This window comes from Salmo salar, chromosome ssa09, assembly GCF_905237065.1.
Source record: "Salmo salar chromosome ssa09, Ssal_v3.1, whole genome shotgun sequence".
Taxonomy (NCBI): domain Eukaryota; kingdom Metazoa; phylum Chordata; class Actinopteri; order Salmoniformes; family Salmonidae; genus Salmo; species Salmo salar.
This window is the reverse complement of record NC_059450.1, coordinates 151,553,136-151,573,275: the sequence shown is the minus strand read 5'-3', so window position 1 is coordinate 151,573,275 and position 20,140 is coordinate 151,553,136. Positions and strand designations below refer to the sequence as shown.

Below are 20,140 nucleotides of genomic sequence, written 5' to 3'. Positions count from 1 at the left end.
ATTTTAGTAATTAGTGGGTATCTGCCTAGTTCTGCTCTGCATTATTTTGTGTTTTACGTTGAACACTGAGGATATTTTTGCAGAATTCTGCATGCAGAGTCTCAGTTTGGTGTTTGTCCCATTTTGTGAATTCTTGGTTGGTGAGCGGACGCCAGACCTCACAACCATAAAGGACATTGGGTTATACAAATATTTTTAGCCAGATCCTAATTGGTATGTCGACTTTTATGTTCCTTTTGATGGCATAGAATACCAAGGTATGTATAGTTTTTTATGTGCTCTAGGGCAACAGTGTCTAGATGGAATTTGTATTTGTGGTCCTGGCAACTGGACCTTTTTTGGAACACCATTATTTTTGTCATACTGAGATTTACTGTCAGGGCCCAGGTCTGGCAGAATCTGTGCAGAAGATCTAGGTGCTATTCTTCTGATAGATCTTCCCCCTATCTCGCTATCTCCCTCCCCCTCTCTCTCTCTCTCTCTCTCTCTCTCTCTCTCTCTCTCTCTCTCTATCTCTCTCCCTCTATCTCTCTCCCTCTATCTCCATCCTTTCTCTCTCTCTATCTCCCTCCCTCTCTCTCTCCCTCCCTCTATCTCTCTCTATCTCCCCCTCCCTCTCCCTCTCTCTCCCTCCCTATCTCTCTCCCTCCCTCCATCTCTCTCCCTCCCTCTATCTCTCTCCCCCCTTTTCCCTCTCTATCTCCTATTCCCTCTCCCTCTATCTCCCTCCCTCTATCTCCCTCACTCTCTCTTTCTCTCTATGTCTTTCTCAATCTCCCCAAGTCACCTCCATTAAGTTGTGTGTTAGGAGGTCAAAGACAGGGGGGGTCACCCTCCCCTCTCCCATGAGGTATTAAATAAAAGAGGAAAGTGTTTTCATGTTTTTAAGACCTCAGGGTAGCACGTCCACCCACTTGCATCAGAGAACAAGAGAGAGAGGAAGAGAGAGAGAGAGAAAGAGACACAGAGAGAGAGAGGCCGGGAGAGAGACAGGGAGTGAGAAAGAGGAAGAGAGAGGCAGGGAGAAAGACAGGGGGAGAAAAGAAAGAGATAGAAAGAGAGAGAGAGAAAAGGGGGGGAGAAAAGAGAGAAAGACAGAGGCAGCAGGAGAGAGGGCATGTGGGGGTGGGAGGGGTGGAGTCAAATCCTTAAAAATCCCATGAGGAAGTAATTACGCCATCCCCCTGAATACACACACACACACACACACACACACACACACACACACACACACACACACACACACACACACACACACACACACACACACACTTTGAGTCAGTTGGAATAATAAATAAATAAACTAAAGTGAGAGCAAGAACAATATCCCCATTTAGAAACCCCCAAATTCTGAGTCCCATTCACTCCCACCCCTATCCTAACCCACACACCCACCCCTATCCTAACCCACACACCCACCCCTATCCTAACCCACACACCCACCCCTATCCTAACCCACACCCCACCCCTATCCTAACCCACCCACCCCTATCCTAACCCACACACCCACCCCTATCCTAACCCACACACCCACCCCTATCCTAACCCACCCACCCCTATCCTAACCCACACACCCACCCCTATCCTAACCCACCCACCCCTATCCTAACCCACACACCCACCCCTATCTTAACCCACACACCCACCCCCTATCCTAACCCACACACCCACCCCTATCCTAACCCACCCACCCCTATCCTAACCCACACACCCACCCCTATCCTAACCCACCCACCCCTATCCTAACCCACACACCCACCCCCTATCCTAACCCACCCACCCCTATCCTAACCCACACACCCACCCCTATCCTAACCCACCCACCCCTATCCTAACCCACACACCCACCCCTATCCTAACCCACACACCCACCCCCTATCCTAACCCACACACCCACCCCTATCCTAACCCACCCACCCCTATCCTAACCCACACACCCACCCCTATCCTAACCCACCCACCCCTATCCTAACCCACACACCCACCCCTATCCTAACCCACCCACCCCTATCCTAACCCACACCCACCCCTATCCTAACCCACACACCCACCCCTATCCTAACCATTTTACATTTACATTTACATTTTAGTCATTTAGCAGACGCTCTTATCCAGAGCGACTTACAGTAGTGAATGCATACATTTCATACAACCCACACATTTTCTTTTCTTCTGTGCTGCCCCCTTCGTGAACCCACCCACCCCTATCCTAACCCACACACCCACCCCTATCCTAACCCACACACCCACCCCTATCCTAACCCACCCACCCCTATCCTAACCCACACACCCACCCCCTATCCTAACCCACACACCCACCCCCTATCCTAACCCACACACCCACCCCTATCCTAACCCACACACCCACCCCTATCCTAACCCACACCCACCCCTATCCTAACCCACACACCCACCCCTATCCTAACCCACACACCCACCCCTATCCTAACCCACCCACCCCATCCTAACCCACACACCCACCCCTATCCTAACCCACACACCCACCCCTATCCTAACCCACACACCCACCCCTATCCTAACCCACACACCCCTATCCTAACCCACACACCCCTATCCTAACCCACCCACCCACCCCTATCCTCCTCCCTCCCTCCCTCCCTCCCTCCCTCCCTCCCTCCCTCCCTCCCTCCCTCCTCCCTCCCTCCCTCCCTCCCTCCCTCCCTCCCTCCCTCCCTCTATCTCTCCCTCCCTCTATCTCTCTCCCCCCCTCTATCTCTCTCTCCCCCTCTGTCTCTCTCCCTCCCTCCACCTCTCTCTCCCTCCCTCCCTCCCTCCATTTATCTCTCACTCCCCTTCTCTGTCTTTACCCCCTTGTCTCTCTTCACTCCCCCACCTCTCTCTCTGAGATGTTGATTAGGACATATGCTACCTCCAACGATGCATTACTCATCGCCTAGCTCCCCTGGCTGTGCTGGACTATGTGTCTGTGTGTGTGTTTGTGTGTGTGTGTGTGTGTGTGTGACATTGAGGCTGGGGCATGGGCAAGGCTAGGACAGAGCTGGGATAGGATGGGCTGGGCTGGTGCCGGGCTTGGCTGTGTACTGCGCTGTGCAGAACTAGGGGTAGGATCTGTGTTTATATAGCCCAGGCAGACCCTCTCTCCGACCCATTCCCTCTCAGCCGGAGAACACAACCCTAGCAGAACCGCTGCCAAGGGATTGCTCAGCATTTCACGAGAGAGAGAGAGACAGAGAGAGAGAGAGCGAGACAGAGAGAGAGAGCGAGAGAGAGAGAGAAAAAGAGGAGAGGAGGGGAAACAGCTCTGACATATTTAACACAGACTCCCATTCTCAACATACTCACACACGCTGAGACAGACAGCAGACAAAACTCACAGCACATAGTCTCTGACAGGTAGGTAGACTTCAACACAGACAGACAGACTCTCTCTCTCTCTGAGACGGACGGCAGGCAGCATGTTTCTGCGGTGGCTCCCCCAGGCAGTGTGTCTGGTGTCGGTGTGTGTGTCGCTGACTCTTGGGTACGAGGACGATATCGAGGTGAACTATGGTGACAGTTACTACAACGAGATCACAGAGGGAGAGCCACTGGAGCGTAAGTCAAGTGTGTGTGTGTGTGTGTGTGTGTGTGTGTGTGTGTGTGTGTGTGTGTGTGTGTGTGAACCGAATAAGTTTGAGCTCTGAATGCTGAGTAAGTAATATGTGGACTATGTCTGGAACTCTCATATGGACACGTTTTCAACGGAATTAACCCATCATTGTTTCTGTTTATGCTTTTGCCATGCCATTATTTCCTTAGCCTCTCATACTACGCTAGATAACATCTTCAGTGTGTTAGGATAGATAATATCTTCAATGTGTTATGATAGATAATGTCTTCAATGTGTTAGGATAGATAATGTCTTCAGTGTGTTAGGATAGATAACATCTTCAGTGTGTTAGGATAGATAATATCTTCAATGTGTTACGATAGATAATATCTTCAATGTGTTATGATAGATAACATCTTCAGTGTGTTAGGATAGATAATGTCTTCAATGTGTTAGGATAGATAACATCTTCAGTGTGTTAGGATAGATAATATCTTCAATGTGTTATGATAGATAATATCTTCAATGTGTTAGGATAGATAATGTCTTCAATGTGTTAGGATAGATAACATCTTCAGTGTGTTAGGATAGATAATATCTTCAATGTGTTATGATAGATAATATCTTCAATGTGTTATGATAGATAATGTCTTCAATGTGTTAGGATAGATAATGTCTTCAATGTGTTAGGATAGATAACATCTTCAGTGTGTTAGGATAGATAATATCTTCAATGTGTTATGATAGATAATATCTTCAATGTGTTATGATAGATAATGTCTTCAGTGTGTTAGGATAGATAATATCTTCAATGTGTTAGGATAGATAACATCTTCAGTGTGTTAGGATAGATAATATCTTCAATGTGTTATGATAGATAATATCTTCAATGTGTTATGATAGATAATGTCTTCAATGTGTTAGGATAGATAATGTCTTCAATGTGTTAGGATAGATAATATCTTCAATGTGTTAGGATAGATAATATCTTCAATGTGTTAGGATAGATAATATCTTCAATGTGTTAGGATAGATAATGTCTTCAATGTGTTAGGATAGATAATCTCTTCAATGTGTTAGGATAGATAACGTCTTCAATGTGTTAGGATAGATAATGTCTTCAATGTGTTAGGATAGATAATGTCTTCAATGTGTTAGGATAGATAATGTCTTCAATGTGTTAGGATAGATAATGTCTTCAATGTGTTAGGATAGATAATCTCTTCAATGTGTTAGGATAGATAATATCTTCAATGTGTTAGGATAGATAATGTCTTCAATGTGTTAGGATAGATAATGTCTTCAATGTGTTAGGATAGATAATCTCTTCAATGTGTTAGGATAGATAATGTCTTCAATGTGTTAGGATAGATAATGTCTTCAATGTGTTAGGATAGATAATGTCTTCAATGTGTTAGGATAGATAATCTCTTCAATGTGTTAGGATAGATAATGTCTTCAATGTGTTAGGATAGATAATCTCTTCAATGTGTTAGGATAGATAATGTCTTCAATGTGTTAGGATAGATAATGTCTTCAATGTGTTAGGATAGATAATCTCTTCAATGTGTTAGGATAGATAATATCTTCAATGTGTTAGGATAGATAATGTCTTCAATGTGTTAGGATAGATAATGTCTTCAATGTGTTAGGATAGATAATCTCTTCAATGTGTTAGGATAGATAATGTCTTCAATGTGTTAGGATAGATAATGTCTTCAATGTGTTAGGATAGATAATGTCTTCAATGTGTTAGGATAGATAATGTCTTCAATGTGTTAGGATAGATAATGTCTTCAATGTGTTAGGATAGATAATATCTTCAATGTGTTAGGATAGATAATCTCTTCAATGTGTTAGGATAGATAATGTCTTCAATGTGTTAGGATAGATAATGTCTTCAATGTGTTAGGATAGATAATGTCTTCAATGTGTTAGGATAGATAATGTCTTCAATGTGTTAGGATAGATAATGTCTTCAATGCTGACCTGTGATGTTAATTTGTGGAACAACAAGTTGATAAAGAACTTGAACTGAATGAAACAGACTGGCTCAGTGTATTTGTCTCAATTAGGATTTAATGGAACATTAGTGAATTGACTTTGTTCAGTCACAGCCCACTGAATGCCAGTCGTGAGTGAATGAAGGTTTTAGTGTCAGGCTTGTTACTGACTTAAATCGGCTGGTCAAGAAGTCCAGGGTTGGAGTTAAGAGTTCATAAATCTGCATGTTCAAAACCAGTGGAGGCTGCTGAGGGGAGGACGGCTCATTATAATGGGCTGAAACAGAGTAAATGGTATGGTATCAAACCATGGAAACCACGGAAACCATGTGTTTGATACCATTCCACTCATTCCGCTCCAGCCATTACCACGAGCCCGTCCTCCCCAGTTAAGGTGCCACCAACCTCCTGTGTTCAAAACGCAGACCATAAAAAAAACTCTGCATTTTAAACCATTTGGCCTGCCTTTTATATTATAAGGCAACAATGTGTTTTTTTCTTCAATAGAGTGATATGGGGCGGGCAACTCTAGTTTTCATCACACAAAATAAATTCATGTTTTACTTGAAGTTAATCTTGCATTTTTAACTTGCTAAAAAAAAACTACTGGAGAAAAGTACCCACTGCGTCTTCTTCCTCTGCCATCAATCAAGTCGCTGTCTGCTGACCTAATGCCTGTTCTTGAAGGCGGTGGAATTTGATTGGTCTTACAAGAGCAAAGATTTCTCATCCGAGTGGAGAAGTGCAACTGATGCACAAAATGTGTCTGAAGCCGAGCAGAAATGACAATCAGTTTAGATCTGCATTTACAAAACACAGTAAGATATTTTTTCTGCGTTATATATTATTCTTTTTTTTTGTGTGTGTGAAAAAAACACAGAATTCTGCTTTAAGGAAACTCCTGGAAGTCTATTTAATAGGTATGATCGTCAGGCCTTTGCATGGCTGTGTTCAGTCAGTGTGTATCCAGATATCATACTAAAAGAGTTTGATTTTTGAATCATTGTGGATACATTCTGCTTGTGTGGGTTGTAAAAGTCTGTCTAGATGTACTCTGTCCAGTGTTGCTCTTTGTCAAGTTATTTATCTCTGAATATGAAGTACTAAGAGTGTAATCATAGAGAGTGTGAGCACTGACTGTGTTAGTGTGTCAGAGTTGGCTGAGCACATCTGGACATGTTCTCCTCTCTTCTCCTCTCCTCTCTTCTCCTCTCTTCTCCTTTCTTCTCTTCTCCTCTCTTCTCCTCTCCTCTCCTCTCTTCTCCTCTCTTCGCCTTTCTTCTCCTCTCTTCTCCTCTCTTCTCCTTTCTTCTATTCTCCTCTCCTCTCTTCTCCTCTCTTCTCTTCTCCTCTCTTCTCCTCTCTTCTCTTCTCCTCTCTTCTCCTCTCTTCTCCTTTCTTCTCCTCTCCTCTCCTCTCCTCTCTTCTCCTTTCTTCTCCTCTCTTCTCTCTCTTCTCCTCTCCTCTCTTCTCCTCTCCTCTCTTCTCCTCTCTTCTCCTCTCTTCTCCTCTCTTCTCCTTTCTTCTCCTCTCTTCTCTTCTCTTCCCTCTCTCCTCTCTCTTACCTGGCAGAGGGTGCACTGAGTAAGTACAGTTCATAAATAATGTAAATAATCTGGACCAGTGTTTACTGAATGGTGAGTCACTTCCAATTCAGCTGCTCTGAAATTTCCAAAAGCTTTCGGCTGGGTTATGAAGCAACAGAGGTTTGTGAATCACTGCTCTACCTCTGTTAGTAGACTATATCTCCAGCAGTTGTGGCTGAGGGACTGTTCCTCAGTGTGTTCTGTCAGTGTTGGCTGTGAAAGTCTGGGCAGAGAGTAAGTTAGGCGAGAGGAGACCGGGGATTTTATCCTCCTATCGAGACCATAACGAATAACTGGTCATTGATCAAAGAAATACTATTTAACTGGGGAATTCTTCTCTCAGCTGTTTTGGAAGGCAGGCTCCTTGGTGTGTGTATGTGTGTGTGTGTGTGTGTGTGTGTGTGTGTGTGTGTGTGTGTGTGTGTGTGTGTGTGTGTGTGTGTGTGTGTGTGTGTGTGTGTGTGTGTGTGTGTGTGTGTGTGTGTGTGTGTGTGTGTGTGTGTGTATGGTTCGTACTCTAACAGAAAACCATTAACAAAAATAACTTTGCTCAGGGCAGTTTGTAATGTGATTTTACATTACACCCATTACCGTACCAGAGGGAGAGACCGTGCCAATAACTCAAACTACCAGGACACAGGACACAGAAAGAAAAAGAGAGGGAGAGATAGAGAACGAGACGTGTAGAGAGGGGAAGAGCGGGAAATAGATTGATACCGTTTCAAACTAAGAAAAGGATCATCTGAGACAGAGATGGACAGTTGTCAGGAGAAAGGATAGGAATCACCGTGTTGACTTTAAACGTATGAATACAAGCCATCTAACATGCATGCCTGTCTCTTCCACCCCACCTCTCCTTCCCACTCTCTTCTCCACTCTTTCTCGCTCTCTCCCTTCCCCATTCCTCTCTCTCTCTCTCTCTCTCTCTCTCTCTCTCTCCCTCTCTCCAGCCACGGCCATCCCAACCCAAGCCCCCTGTAAGGTTACAGAGATGACTAAATGGGACAAGCTCTTCTCCATGCTGGAGAACTCTCAGATGAGGGAGAACATGCTTCTGCAGTACTCCGATGACATCATCAAGGTGGAGTTAGGGTCGTTGCGTGGAGAAATGCTAAGGTTGGTATATGTATATCTAAATATATAGGCACTTCCAATAATAATCATATAGTGGGTGCTTATATTTGTCCTATTTCACACCTGTACAAGCGTGTATTAATTGGAAATGTGTTTTTGTTGCATATCCCACTCTGCCTGAGACACCTTCGGAGAGTGGGATCACAGCCAGGGTTTGCCATTCAACGGTGACCTTGGAACAATTAAGGTTCAGTGTCTTGCTCAAGGGCACATCAACAGACTTTTCACCTTGTCGGTTCTGGGATTTGAACCACTAGTCTACCTGCCACCAACTAATATACAAGCACTATGTGGGAAAAGTACCCAATTGTCATACTTGAGTAAAAGGCTAGATTCCTTAATAGAAAATGACTCAAGTAAAAGTGAAAGTCAACCAGTAAAATAATACTTGAGTAAAAGTCTAAAAGTATTTGGTTTAAAATGTACTAGTACTATAGTACCCACTCAGAGCTCCCGAGTGGCGCAGCGGTCTAAGGACCTGCATCTCAGTGCAAGAGGCATCACTGCAGTCAAATCAAATCAAAGTTTATTTGTCACGTGCACCGAATGCAACAGGTGTAGAACTTACAGTGAAATGCTTACTTACAGGCTCTAACCAATAGTGCAAAAAGGTATTAGGTGAACAATAGGTAAGTAAAGAAATAAAACAACAGTAAAAAGACCGGCTATATACAGTAGCGAGGCTATAAAAGTACCGAGGCTACATACAGACACCGGTTAGTCAGGCTTATTGAGGTAGTATGTAGGTATGGTTAAAGTGACTATGCATACATGATGAACAGAGAGTAGCAGTAGTGTAAAAGAGAGGTTGGCGGGTGGTGGGTGGGACGCAATGCAGATAGCCCGGTTAGCCAATGTGTGGGAGCACTGGATGGTCGGGCCAATTGAGGTAGTATGTACATGAATGTATAGTTAAAATGACTATGCATATATGATAAACAGAGAGTAGCAGCAGTTTAAAAAGAGGGTTTGGGGGGGTAGGGGGGGGCACACAATGCAAATAGTCCGGGTAGCCATTTGATTACCTGTTCAGGAGTCTTATGGCTTGGGGGTAAAAACTGTTGAGAATCCTTTTTGTCCTAGACTTGGCACTCCGGTACCGCTTGTCATGTGGTAGTAGAGAGAACGGTCTATGACTGTGGTGGCTGGGGTCTTTGACAATTTTTAGGGCCTTCCCCTGACACCGCCTGGTGTAGAGGTCCTGGATGGTAGGCAGCTTAGCCCCAGTGATGTACTGGGCCGTACGCACTACCCTGTGTAGTGCATTGCTGTCTTAGGCCGAGCAATTGCCATACCAGGCAGTGATGCAACCAGTCAGGATGCTCTCGATGTTGCAGCTGTAGAACCTTTTGAGGATCTCAGGACCCATTTCAAATCTTTTTAGTTTCCTGAGGGGGAATAGACTTTGTCGTGCCCTCTTCACGACAGTCTTGGTGTGTTTGGACCATTCTAGTTTGTTGGCGATGTGGACACCAAGGAACTTGAAGCTCTCAACCTGCTCCACTACAGCCCCGTTGATGAGAACGGGGGCGTGCTCTGTCCTCCTTTTCCTGTAGTTCACAATCATCTCATTAGTCTTGGTTACGCTGAGGGATAGGTTGTTATTCTGGCAACACCCGGCCAGGTCTCTGACCTCCTCCCTATAGGCTGTCTCATCGTTGTCTGTGATCAAGCCTACCACTGTTGTGTCGTCTGCAAACTTAATGATGGTGTTGGAGTCGTGCCTGGCCATGCAGTCGTGGGTGAACAGGGAGTACAGGAGGGGACTGAGCACGCACCCCTGCGGGGCTCCAGTGTTGAGGATCAGCGTGGCAGATGTGTTGCTACCTACCCTCACCACCTGGGGGCGGCCCATCAGGAAGTCCAGGATCCAGTTGCACAGGGAGGTGTTTAGTCCCTGGTTCGAATCCAGGCTGAATCACATCCGGCCGTGATTGGGAGTCCCATAGGTCGGCACACAATTAGCCCAGCGTTGTCCGGGTTTGGCCGGGGTAGACCGTCATTGTAAATAAGAACTTGTTCTTAACTGACTTTACCAACCCCAAATCGACCTTTACCAATCCAAAATCGACCTTTACCAAACCACCAATCCCAAATCGACCTTTACCAATCCCAAATCGATCTTTACCAAACCCAAATCGACCTTTACCAAACCACCAATCCCAAATCGATCTTGACCAAACCACCAATCCCAAATCGACCTTTGCCAATCCCAAATCGACCTTTACCAATCCCAAATCTACCTTTACCAAACCACCAATCCCAAATCGACCTTTGCCAAACCACCAATCCCAAATCAATCCCCTAAATTCTGTGCACCTGTGTATATCTGAAAGGAGTCCATGTGTAATGTAGCCTACTTCCTGGTCTCTGATGTAATCCCTCTCTAATCCCTCTTCTCCTGACCCCAGGTTCGTGGCTCAGTATGGAGGGGCCTGTGGCGTTGCGGTGGAGACTGCTGGACGGAGGATGTCCATGCAAATGGAAGCTCGCCTCAAGGAGAGCCTGGAGCAGCTCAGGCAAGATCGGAGCATTGCTGCTGGGAAATATGCAGGTAATTCTGGGGATAGCCACCAGGAGACACTGTTACAGCAGCTCCTCACCGCGGCGCGGACACAGGCTTCCCGACTCGTCAAGCTAGAAAATATCTGCCTGAGTAATCCAGGACCCATAACGCCACCAGAGGCAAAGGGGGAAGACCTGCAGCAGGATGTGGCGTCGGCAGAGATGATGGTTGCCCTGGTGACAGAGCTGGCGAAGACGAGGGCAGTACTGGAACTAGCGTTCAAGTCGGCACAGCAACGACACCTGCCCGCAGGTGAGAACATCTCTTCCTGTGTCACTATCTATACATCCTACCATCCTTTACATCACTTCTCAATCAGGGGTGCTACTTTCCACAGGGGGTACTTAACCCAACCAGTGGGTGCTAGTACTTGGCCTATCCTCAGGGGGTACTTGGCCTATCCTCAGGGGGTACTTGTCCTATCCACAGGGGGTACTTGGCCTATCCTCAGGGGGTACTTGTCCTATCCACAGGGGGTACTTGGCCTTTCCACAGGGGGTACTTGGCCTATCCTCAGGGGGTACTTGGCCTATCCTCAGGGGGTACTTGACCCAACCAGTGGGTGCTAGTACTTGGCCTATCCTCAGGGGGTACTTGGCCTATCCTCAGGGGGTACTTGACCTGTCCTCAGGGGGTACTTGGCCTATCCTTAGGGGGTACTTGTCCTATCCACAGGGGGTACTTGGCCTATCCTCAGGGGGTACTTGGCCTATCCTCAGGGGGTACTTGGCCTATCCTCAGGGGGTACTTGGCCTATCCTCAGGGGGTACTTGGCCTATCCTCAGGGGGTACTTGGCCTATCCTCAGGGGGTACTTGGCCTATCCTCAGGGGGTACTTGGCCTATCCTCAGGGGGTACTTGACCTATCCTCAGGGGGTACTTGACCTATCCTCAGGGGGTACTTGGCCTATCCTCAGGGGGTACTTGGCCTATCCTCAGGGGGTACTTGACCTATCCTCAGGGGGTACTTGGCCTATCCTCAGGGGGTACTTGGCCTATCCTCAGGGCGTACTTGACCTATCCTCAGGGGGTACTTGGCCTATCCTCAGGGGGTACTTGAGAAGACTCATAGGACCATAGGCCTACTGGTAAAAGACACATGAGGGGTTAGTCCAGGGGTATTCCGGGCCGAGCAACATGTCCTTGTTGGTACAGTAACCAGGTTGAGAAGCTCTGCTCTACATAATGTAGAAAATTCATGTTTAAACACCATCAGGTAATACAGCACCCACTCTTACAAGAATCACAGCAGACATCCCTCCCAGGCAATTTGATCCTGAAAGAATGAATATAGCAAATATATACCTAGGGAGTATGAATATAAAAATGTTTCTAGTCCATTTTTCTTATAACAGGGATTCTTATCAGAGTCCCTTTCCATGTTCCAAACTCAGCCTCTGCATCTGTGATCTCTATCTGTAAGGATCTGAGAGCCTACATATACCCACGTCCTGTACAGACCTCTTCCTGCTTACTCTGTTGGAATTCAATCAAAAACAAAATGAGCCCAGGTCTTCAGTAGTTCCATGCATTAATCAGATAAATCCTCAATGCTGTTTATATCACACACACCATCACAAACACGCACGCACGCACGCGCACGCACGCACACTTACACACACTTACACACACACACACACACACACACACACACACACACACACACACACACACACACACACACACACACACACACACACACACACACACACACACACACACACACACACACACACACACACACACACACACACACAGGTATAATCATTAGCAGGTCGGCACAGCAACCACAGAAAAGCACCCTGGGAAGCAGAACCAGATGGGAACGGTTACGCCCGGAGAGAAACCTGAGACAAATCTAACATCAATATTTAGGGTCTGGTAGGAAGACTCAATCACTGTGTGTGTCATAACCTAGATATTAGACTGCTGCTGCAGAGAGAGGGGGGAGGGAGCTGTCCACACTGGTTTAAAACACCCGTAGTAATACAGGAATCATACATAATCCCACACACATAGGAAGACTGATTCAAACCTCCAGCAGTGATTTCCTCTCCTGGCCTGATTCGGGGCTGATGCATTATCTCATGGTGTTATTATCCAGTGGTGGGAAAAGTACCCAATTGTCATACTTGAGTAAAAGGATAGATTCCTTAATAGAAAATGACTCAAGTAAAAGTGTAAGTCACCCAGTAAAATACAACTTGAGGAAAAGTCTAAAAGTATTTGGTTTTAAATATACTTAAGTATCACAAGTAAATGTAATTGCTAAAATATACTTAAGTATAAAAAGTAGAAGTAAAAGTATAAATAATAAAACATAAGCAAAGCAGACGGCACCATTTTCTTGTTTTTAAAATTGAAGGATAGCCAAGGGCACGATCCAACTCGAAGATATCACCTATAAAATATGCTTTTATGTTTAGTGAGTCTGCCAGATCAGAGGGATGTTCTCTGTTTAGTGAGTCCTCCAGATCAGAGGCAGTAGGGATGACCAGGGATGTTCTCTGTTTAGTGAGTCCTCCAGATCAGAGGCAGTAGGGATGACAAAAAGTCATATCGATAGGTATGTGAATTGGACCATGTTCCTGTCCTGCTAAGCATTCTAAATGTAGTACTTTTGGGTGTCATGGAAAAGGTACGGAGTAAAAAGCACAATATTTTCTTTAGGAATGTAGTGAAGTAAAAGTAAAAGTTGTCAAAAATATAAATAGTAAAGTAAAGTACAGATTCCCCCAAAAACTACTTAAGTTGTACTTTAAAGTATTTTTACTTAAGAACTTTTTATTTTTTATTTTTTTCTTCCCATATATTTTCAATAACTGCATATGTGACATAACTCCTCCGTTTCCATTCATAATATCATTAATAAATATAATAACATTTTTAAACATTTTTTCCATAAAGAATGTTTTTTTATTAAATCAGTATATTTGAGTTTAACCATTACATTTGTTGTAATATTTGTTCTATCTTTTCTGGAGGATAAAACTGAAATTGTAACCAGCTTTGTACGGCTCGTTTAAAAAAAGGGTGAAACTTTTCAATTAGAAATGAGAAGTTGTAGTCTGTATAAAGGCAAAAAGGCCATTTTGGATCAAAAGATGAGCCTTTCTTAATAATCTACTGGAGAACCACTTTGGGTTTAAGTATAACTTATGTATGAGTGAAGCTTTTAGTGAGAGGTTTAAAGCTTTAATATTTAATAATTTTAGACCCCCAAACTCATATTTATTATATAAATAGACACGTTTAATTTTGTCTGGCTTTAGCATTCCAAAATAAAATGAAATATGTTTTGCTCATATGATTTTTTTTTAAAATGAGTAATCTGGAGTATGTAGGCTGTACCATTAGTAAGTCAGTAAACTGTGATAGGACCATTAGTAAGTCAGTAAACTGTGATAGGACCATTAGTAAGTCAGTAAACTGTGATAGGACCATTAGTAAGTCAGTAAACTGTGATAGGACCATTAGTAAGTCAGTAAACTGTGATAAGTATTTACCTCTTCACGGTTGCAGAATTGTATCTATTGAAATGAATTGTGGTATATTCATTTATATTTTTTGACACTGTATTTTTTATGATCCAATACATAATATGGTACAATTGTCATAATCAGGTTTTAGTCCAGAGAGGCCAGAAAAGTGATCAAGATCCTTAATGAGACTGTGCAGGGATCCAGATTGTGGACTTAAGTACTTTACACCACTGCTCACACACACACACACACACACACACACACACACACACACACACACACACACACACACACACACACACACACACACACACACACACACAAAGGCCTACAATGTGCACAATCAAACAAGAGAGTGGTGTTTGTGATAAGAAACAGAGCATCCAGGTTTATTATTTGGTCGCCTAAAGGACAGAGAGAGAAAATAAGGAGGGTACCCGCCGAGCGGGAAAAGGAGAAGAACAGGGGAAAAACGTCCCGTCTATGACATCATCGACCACATCACCACTGACCGCAACCTGAGCCTCAGCCACCCTCTGATCACACCATAGTCTACCGCTCAAATACCTCTCAAATACTTTTACTTCACTCTATTGGCATGCATGACTGTTACACGTTCAACCATAGAGATCCTATATAGATCGTTCTGTAGTCATTCATATTGGGTATAACAATGTTGCCAACGAAGATCTCTCAGGGTTTATATAGAACAGCCCTTAGCCATGGTATATTGGCCATATATCCACACCCCCTCTGGCCTTATTGCTTAAATATACCACAGCTTTCAGCCAATCACCATTCAGAGTTCGAACCACCCAGTTTATGATACATCCAGAATATCTAGTGCCGTGTTTCTTGACGTGAAAACCTTTTGGATAAAGGCTTGACGATCTGGTCATCCGTCGTGCTTCTGAGAACAGAGCAAAGTCCTGAAGAAGCCCTGTGAGGCAGCATGCTGGCAGATGGCAGGGCCTGTTTCCGTTTCTCTCCCTTTAAACAAATGAAGTAAGAATGTAAATAAGACTTATAACAAGAGGAAAAGAACAATGACAAAAGTAGAAGTAGATTTTGAGTTCTTGTCATCTTGTGGTTTCCTAAATTGGTCATCTTACAGATCAATTAATAACTGTAAAATGACTAAAGCAATTCTCTCATCCTCTCCTCCCTCCCTCCTCTCTCCCAGGCTGTGAGACCGCTCTTCTCTTCCCTATGCGTTCCCGTCGTATCTTCTCCTCGGTGACACCAGACCTCCCTCTCTCCCTCTCTTCCTTCACCGTGTGCCTGTGGGCCAAGCCCGTCTCCGTCTCCAACAGAACCGTGCTGTTCTCCTACGGAACCAAACGGAACCCCTATGAGATCCAGCTCCTTCTCAGTGGAACCAGGGCTCTCTTCACCGTGGGAGGAGAGGCTCACCTGGTGGAGGGGCGGGGCGTGGTGAGAGGAGGAATTTGGACCCACATATGTGGGGCTTGGAGCTCTGAGCAGGGCATAGCGTCACTGTGGGCCGATGGACACAGAGTGGCATTCACACCCGGGGTGGCCGAGGGCCACATGTTACCCGATGGAGGCTCCCTCCAGCTGGGGCAGGAGAAGAACGACGGTGGGGTCTCTGGAGGGTCAGGTGGCAGTGGGAGTCAGATGCCTGGGTTTGACGGAGGCTTCGATGCCAAGTTGGCGTTCACTGGGAAGATGACGGGGGTCAACATGTGGGACAGCGTGCTGACGGAGGAGGAGATATCCCAGCTGGCTTTGCAGGACGGCGAGGGGTGTGAGCAGAGGGGGAACGTAGTTGGGTGGGGCGTGACGGAGATCGTGCCTCACGGGGGTGCTCAGTTCATCAACTAACTCTGATGACGTTTTCATCATCATCATCATCCTCATCATCATCATTTAAATGAACTCTACCATCACCATTAATAACCTAAAACCTGCAGTGCAGAACAGCCCAACCGGCTGAGACTGTGACAATAATGTGAACAACAACAACATCAACAACAACAACATCAACAACAACTCCTTTTAATGGTTAAAGAGACTGTGACAATAATGTGCCCTGTTGAAGGAGTGGTTCCCATTTAGAGTAGCAGGAGAGTGGCAACACACACACAGTATACTGTACATAGCCTTAGGAGGAGAAGTGGAGAAAACACAGGTTTAAAGAGAGAAAGAAAGGAAAGAACAGAAACAAAGAGCTCATGATGCTTTGGATCAACTGTCACAAAAACCAGTCTGCGAGGGTCATCGCTAGATGGCCATGCCAGAGGAGGACAACACTATCTATACCATCAGAAGCTATGCTAGAGGAGGACAACATTATCTATACCATCAGAAGCTATGCTAGAGGAGGACAACATTATCTATACCATCAGAAGCTATGCCAGAGGAGGACAACATTATCTATACCATCAGAAGCTACGCTAGAGAGGACAACATTATCTATACCATCAGAAGCTACGCTAGAGAGGACAACATTATCTATACCATCAGAAGCTACGCTAGAGAGGACAACATTATCTATACCATCAGAAGCCATGCCAGAGGAGGACAACATTATCTATACCATCAGAAGCTACGCTAGAGAGGACAACATTATCTATACCATCAGAAGCTATGCTAGAGAGGACAACATTATCTATACCATCAGAAGCTACGCTAGAGAGGACAACATTATCTATACCATCAGAAGCTACGCTAGAGAGGACAACATTATCTATACCATCAGAAGCTACGCTAGAGAGGACAACATTATCTATACCATCAGAAGCTATGCTAGAGAGGACAACATTATCTATACCGTCAGAAGCTATGCTAGAGAGGACAACATTATCTATACCATCAGAAGCTATGCTAGAGAGGACAACATTATCTATACCATCAGAAGCTACGCTAGAGAGGACAACATTATCTATACCATCAGAAGCTACGCTAGAGAGGACAACATTATCTATACCATCAGAAGCTACGCTAGAGAGGACAACATTATCTATACCATCAGAAGCTACGCTAGAGAGGACAACATTATCTATACCATCAGAAGCTATGCCAGAGGAGGACAACATTATCTATACCATCAGAAGCTATGCTAGAGAGGACAACATTATCTATACCATCAGAAGCTACGCTAGAGAGGACAACATTATCTATACCATCAGAAGCTACGCTAGAGAGGACAACATTATCTATACCATCAGAAGCTACGCTAGAGAGGACAACATTTGCTATAAATATCAGCAGTATTTGTTACTAATGGGAGTGTCAGGGTTAAGGGGTAAGGTAAATGGTAAAGGGTTGAGGTTTGGGTTTAGTTGTTAGGGTGGCATTGTGGTTAGAAAACGTTTTACCTTGGTCCTCTCTGGCATGGCTACGTAGTAACAACCATCTGCATGTTGCCATGGGAGATTGTAACCTTTTTATTACCTTATAATCTTATGTTTCCCGGAAAAAAAGTGAATCTTTTTTTCAATCGTTGTTTCCAACTTTTTATTTTATTTATCAAAGTGTTTACATTCAGATGTGATAAACATAATATTTCAGTTGTTTTGTGTTTCTCTTTGTTTTCTATACATCCAGAGGGGTTTATTGTGTTTCTCTTTGTTTTCTATACATCCAGAGGGTTTATTGTTTCTCTTTGTTTTCTATACATCCAGAGGGGTTATTGTTTCTCTTTGTTTTCTATACATCCAGAGGGGTTATTGTGTTTTTCTTTGTTTTCTATACATCCAGAGGGTTTATTGTGTTTTTCTTTGTTTTCTATACATCCAGAGGGGTTATTGTGTTTTTCTTTGTTTTCTATACATCCAGAGGGGTTATTGTGTTTCTCTTTGTTTTCTATACATCCAGAGGGTTTATTGTGTTTCTCTTTGTTTTCTATACATCCAGAGGGTTTATTGTGTTTTTCTTTGTTTTCTATACATCCAGAGGGGTTATTGTTTCTCTTTGTTTTCTATACATCCAGAGGGTTTATTGTGTTTCTCTTTGTTTTCTATACATCCAGAGGGTTTATTGTTTCTCTTTGTTTTCTATACATCCAGAGGGGTTATTGTTTCTCTTTGTTTTCTATACATCCAGAGGGGTTATTGTGTTTCTCTTTGTTTTCTATACATCCAGAGGGGTTATTGTGTTTCTCTTTGTTTTCTATACATCCAGAGGGTTTATTGTGTTTCTCTTTGTTTTCTATACATCCAGAGGGGTTATTGTGTTTCTCTTTGTTTTCTATACATCCAGAGGGATTATTGTGTTTCTCTTTGTTTTCTATACATCCAGAGGGGTTATTGTGTTTCTCTTTGTTTTCTATACATCCAGAGGGTTTATTGTTTCTCTTTGTTTTCTATACATCCAGAGGGGTTATTGTGTTTCTCTTTGTTTTCTATACATCCAGAGGGGTTTATTGTGTTTCTCTTTGTTTTCTATACATCCAGAGGGGTTATTGTGTTTCTCTCTGTTTTCTATACATCCAGAGGGGTTATTGTGTTTCTCTCTGTTTTCTATACATCCAGAGGGGTTTATTGTGTCTCTCTCTGTGACAACAGATGACAGAACTAAGATGTTATTCCCTGTTGGTTTTGCGTCTGCTGTGAGACAGAAACACTTGATTTGAAAAGAGGAACTGTGGACAATGTTTACAGAATTTGTTAGGACCGATCTCTGCTCTTTGTTAACGTAGTAGGCAATGGGTATCATATTGTAAATCGTTTTGTGTTTTTGTCAAGAAGTAAAAATGAATGTATTTTGTATATAAATATTTTTTTGCATACAGTAGGACTAGAATTGGAGACCAAGATATTAATAAAACTACATGTTAACATTATGCGTCTGATGCATTTCTTCATCACCGACAGTAAAGACACGTTTAAACACGGTAATTGTTTCCCTCTTGATTTATTTCCCCAGGTGCTCCTGTGTCAAAAGGCCATTTCAGTCATCCCAACAACAGTTGCACATTTGGATGTGTTGAGTGATCGTTGCATATTAACTTAATTCAAAAGTCTTTCACTTTATTTAGATAGTCCTAATGCATAACTACAGAGAGTTAGTGAATGCAGTGAACGTGCTCATCAGTGGATACATAGTTGAATGTGAGGTAGATAGTCAGCAGGCTGTCAACTAAGCCCAACTTCTGTTTCACTTGATTTAGATAGTCCCAAAGCATATCTACAGATAGTTACTAGAATGAAAACAAATATGCTGTTAAGTTGTAGCTGGTGATAGTCTACAGATCCTTTCTGTTGGTCAATCCCCCCTCGTATCCCTCCCTCCCTCTTGTTTCCTATCCCCGAGACAAGGTACTGTATCAGCTTATGCATGCTTCACCCACTCTTTACCACGTTAACCCCACCCCCTGCCCCGTAGCCCAGGGAACCAATAACAAATGACCTCTCCCCTCCCAGCAGCCACCAGTTCAGGAAATAGGATGATGTAATGTGGTTCGGGTGAGGTCAGGGGGTTTGGCCAATGGGTGGCTGAGTTTGGGGTGGACAACCGAACATGTGTGTATGTACGGTATACAGTACCTTCAGAAAGTATTCATACCCCTTGACTTAGTCCACATTTTGTTGTGTTACAGCATGAATCCAAAATGGATTCAATATTTTTTTTCTCTCTCACCCCCATCTACACACAATATCCCAGAATGACAAAGTCAAAACATGTTTTTTAAAAAAAAACATTTTTACAAATGTATTCGAAAATGAAATACAGAAATATCTACTTTACATACAGTAAGTACTCACAACCATGGGTCAATACTTTGTAGAAGCACCTTTGGCAGTGATTACAGCTGCGAGTCTTTCTGGTCTCTA

At 43.8% G+C, this 20,140-nt stretch overlaps 1 protein-coding gene and 1 pseudogene across 2 annotated transcripts; one reads left to right on the top strand and one right to left on the bottom strand.

Annotated features, from left to right (window-relative positions):
• LOC106591777 (ventricular zone-expressed PH domain-containing protein-like) overlaps positions 1–20,140 on the bottom strand; it is a 203,813-nt pseudogene that overhangs the window by 135,875 nt on the left and 47,798 nt on the right.
• Positions 3,030–19,149, top strand: LOC106613249 (pentraxin-related protein PTX3). Of its 2 annotated transcripts, XR_006771240.1 has the most exons (5): positions 3,030–3,576; positions 8,111–8,276; positions 10,706–11,112; positions 15,526–18,224; positions 18,300–19,149. XR_006771240.1 is itself a non-coding variant. In XM_014215325.2 (4 exons), exons 1-4 carry the CDS (start codon positions 3,438–3,440, stop codon positions 16,185–16,187), a joined length of 1,374 nt encoding a protein of 457 aa, XP_014070800.2. In that variant the 5' UTR covers positions 3,030–3,437; the 3' UTR covers positions 16,188–19,149. The 2 variants fall into 2 exon arrangements, 1 of the variants encoding a protein (XP_014070800.2); XM_014215325.2 differs by having other exon boundaries at positions 15,526–19,149.

Excerpts from the sequence above, each read along its gene's own strand:
- LOC106613249 (XM_014215325.2), top strand. The coding sequence starts at position 3,438 with ATGTTTCTGCGGTGGCTCCCCCAGGCAGTGTGTCTGGTGTCGGTGTGT. Across the intron at positions 3,577-8,110 it reads AGAGGGAGAGCCACTGGAGC|CCACGGCCATCCCAACCCAA; the intron begins GTAAGTCAAGTG and ends CCCTCTCTCCAG. Across the intron at positions 8,277-10,705 it reads TTGCGTGGAGAAATGCTAAG|GTTCGTGGCTCAGTATGGAG; the intron begins GTTGGTATATGT and ends TCCTGACCCCAG.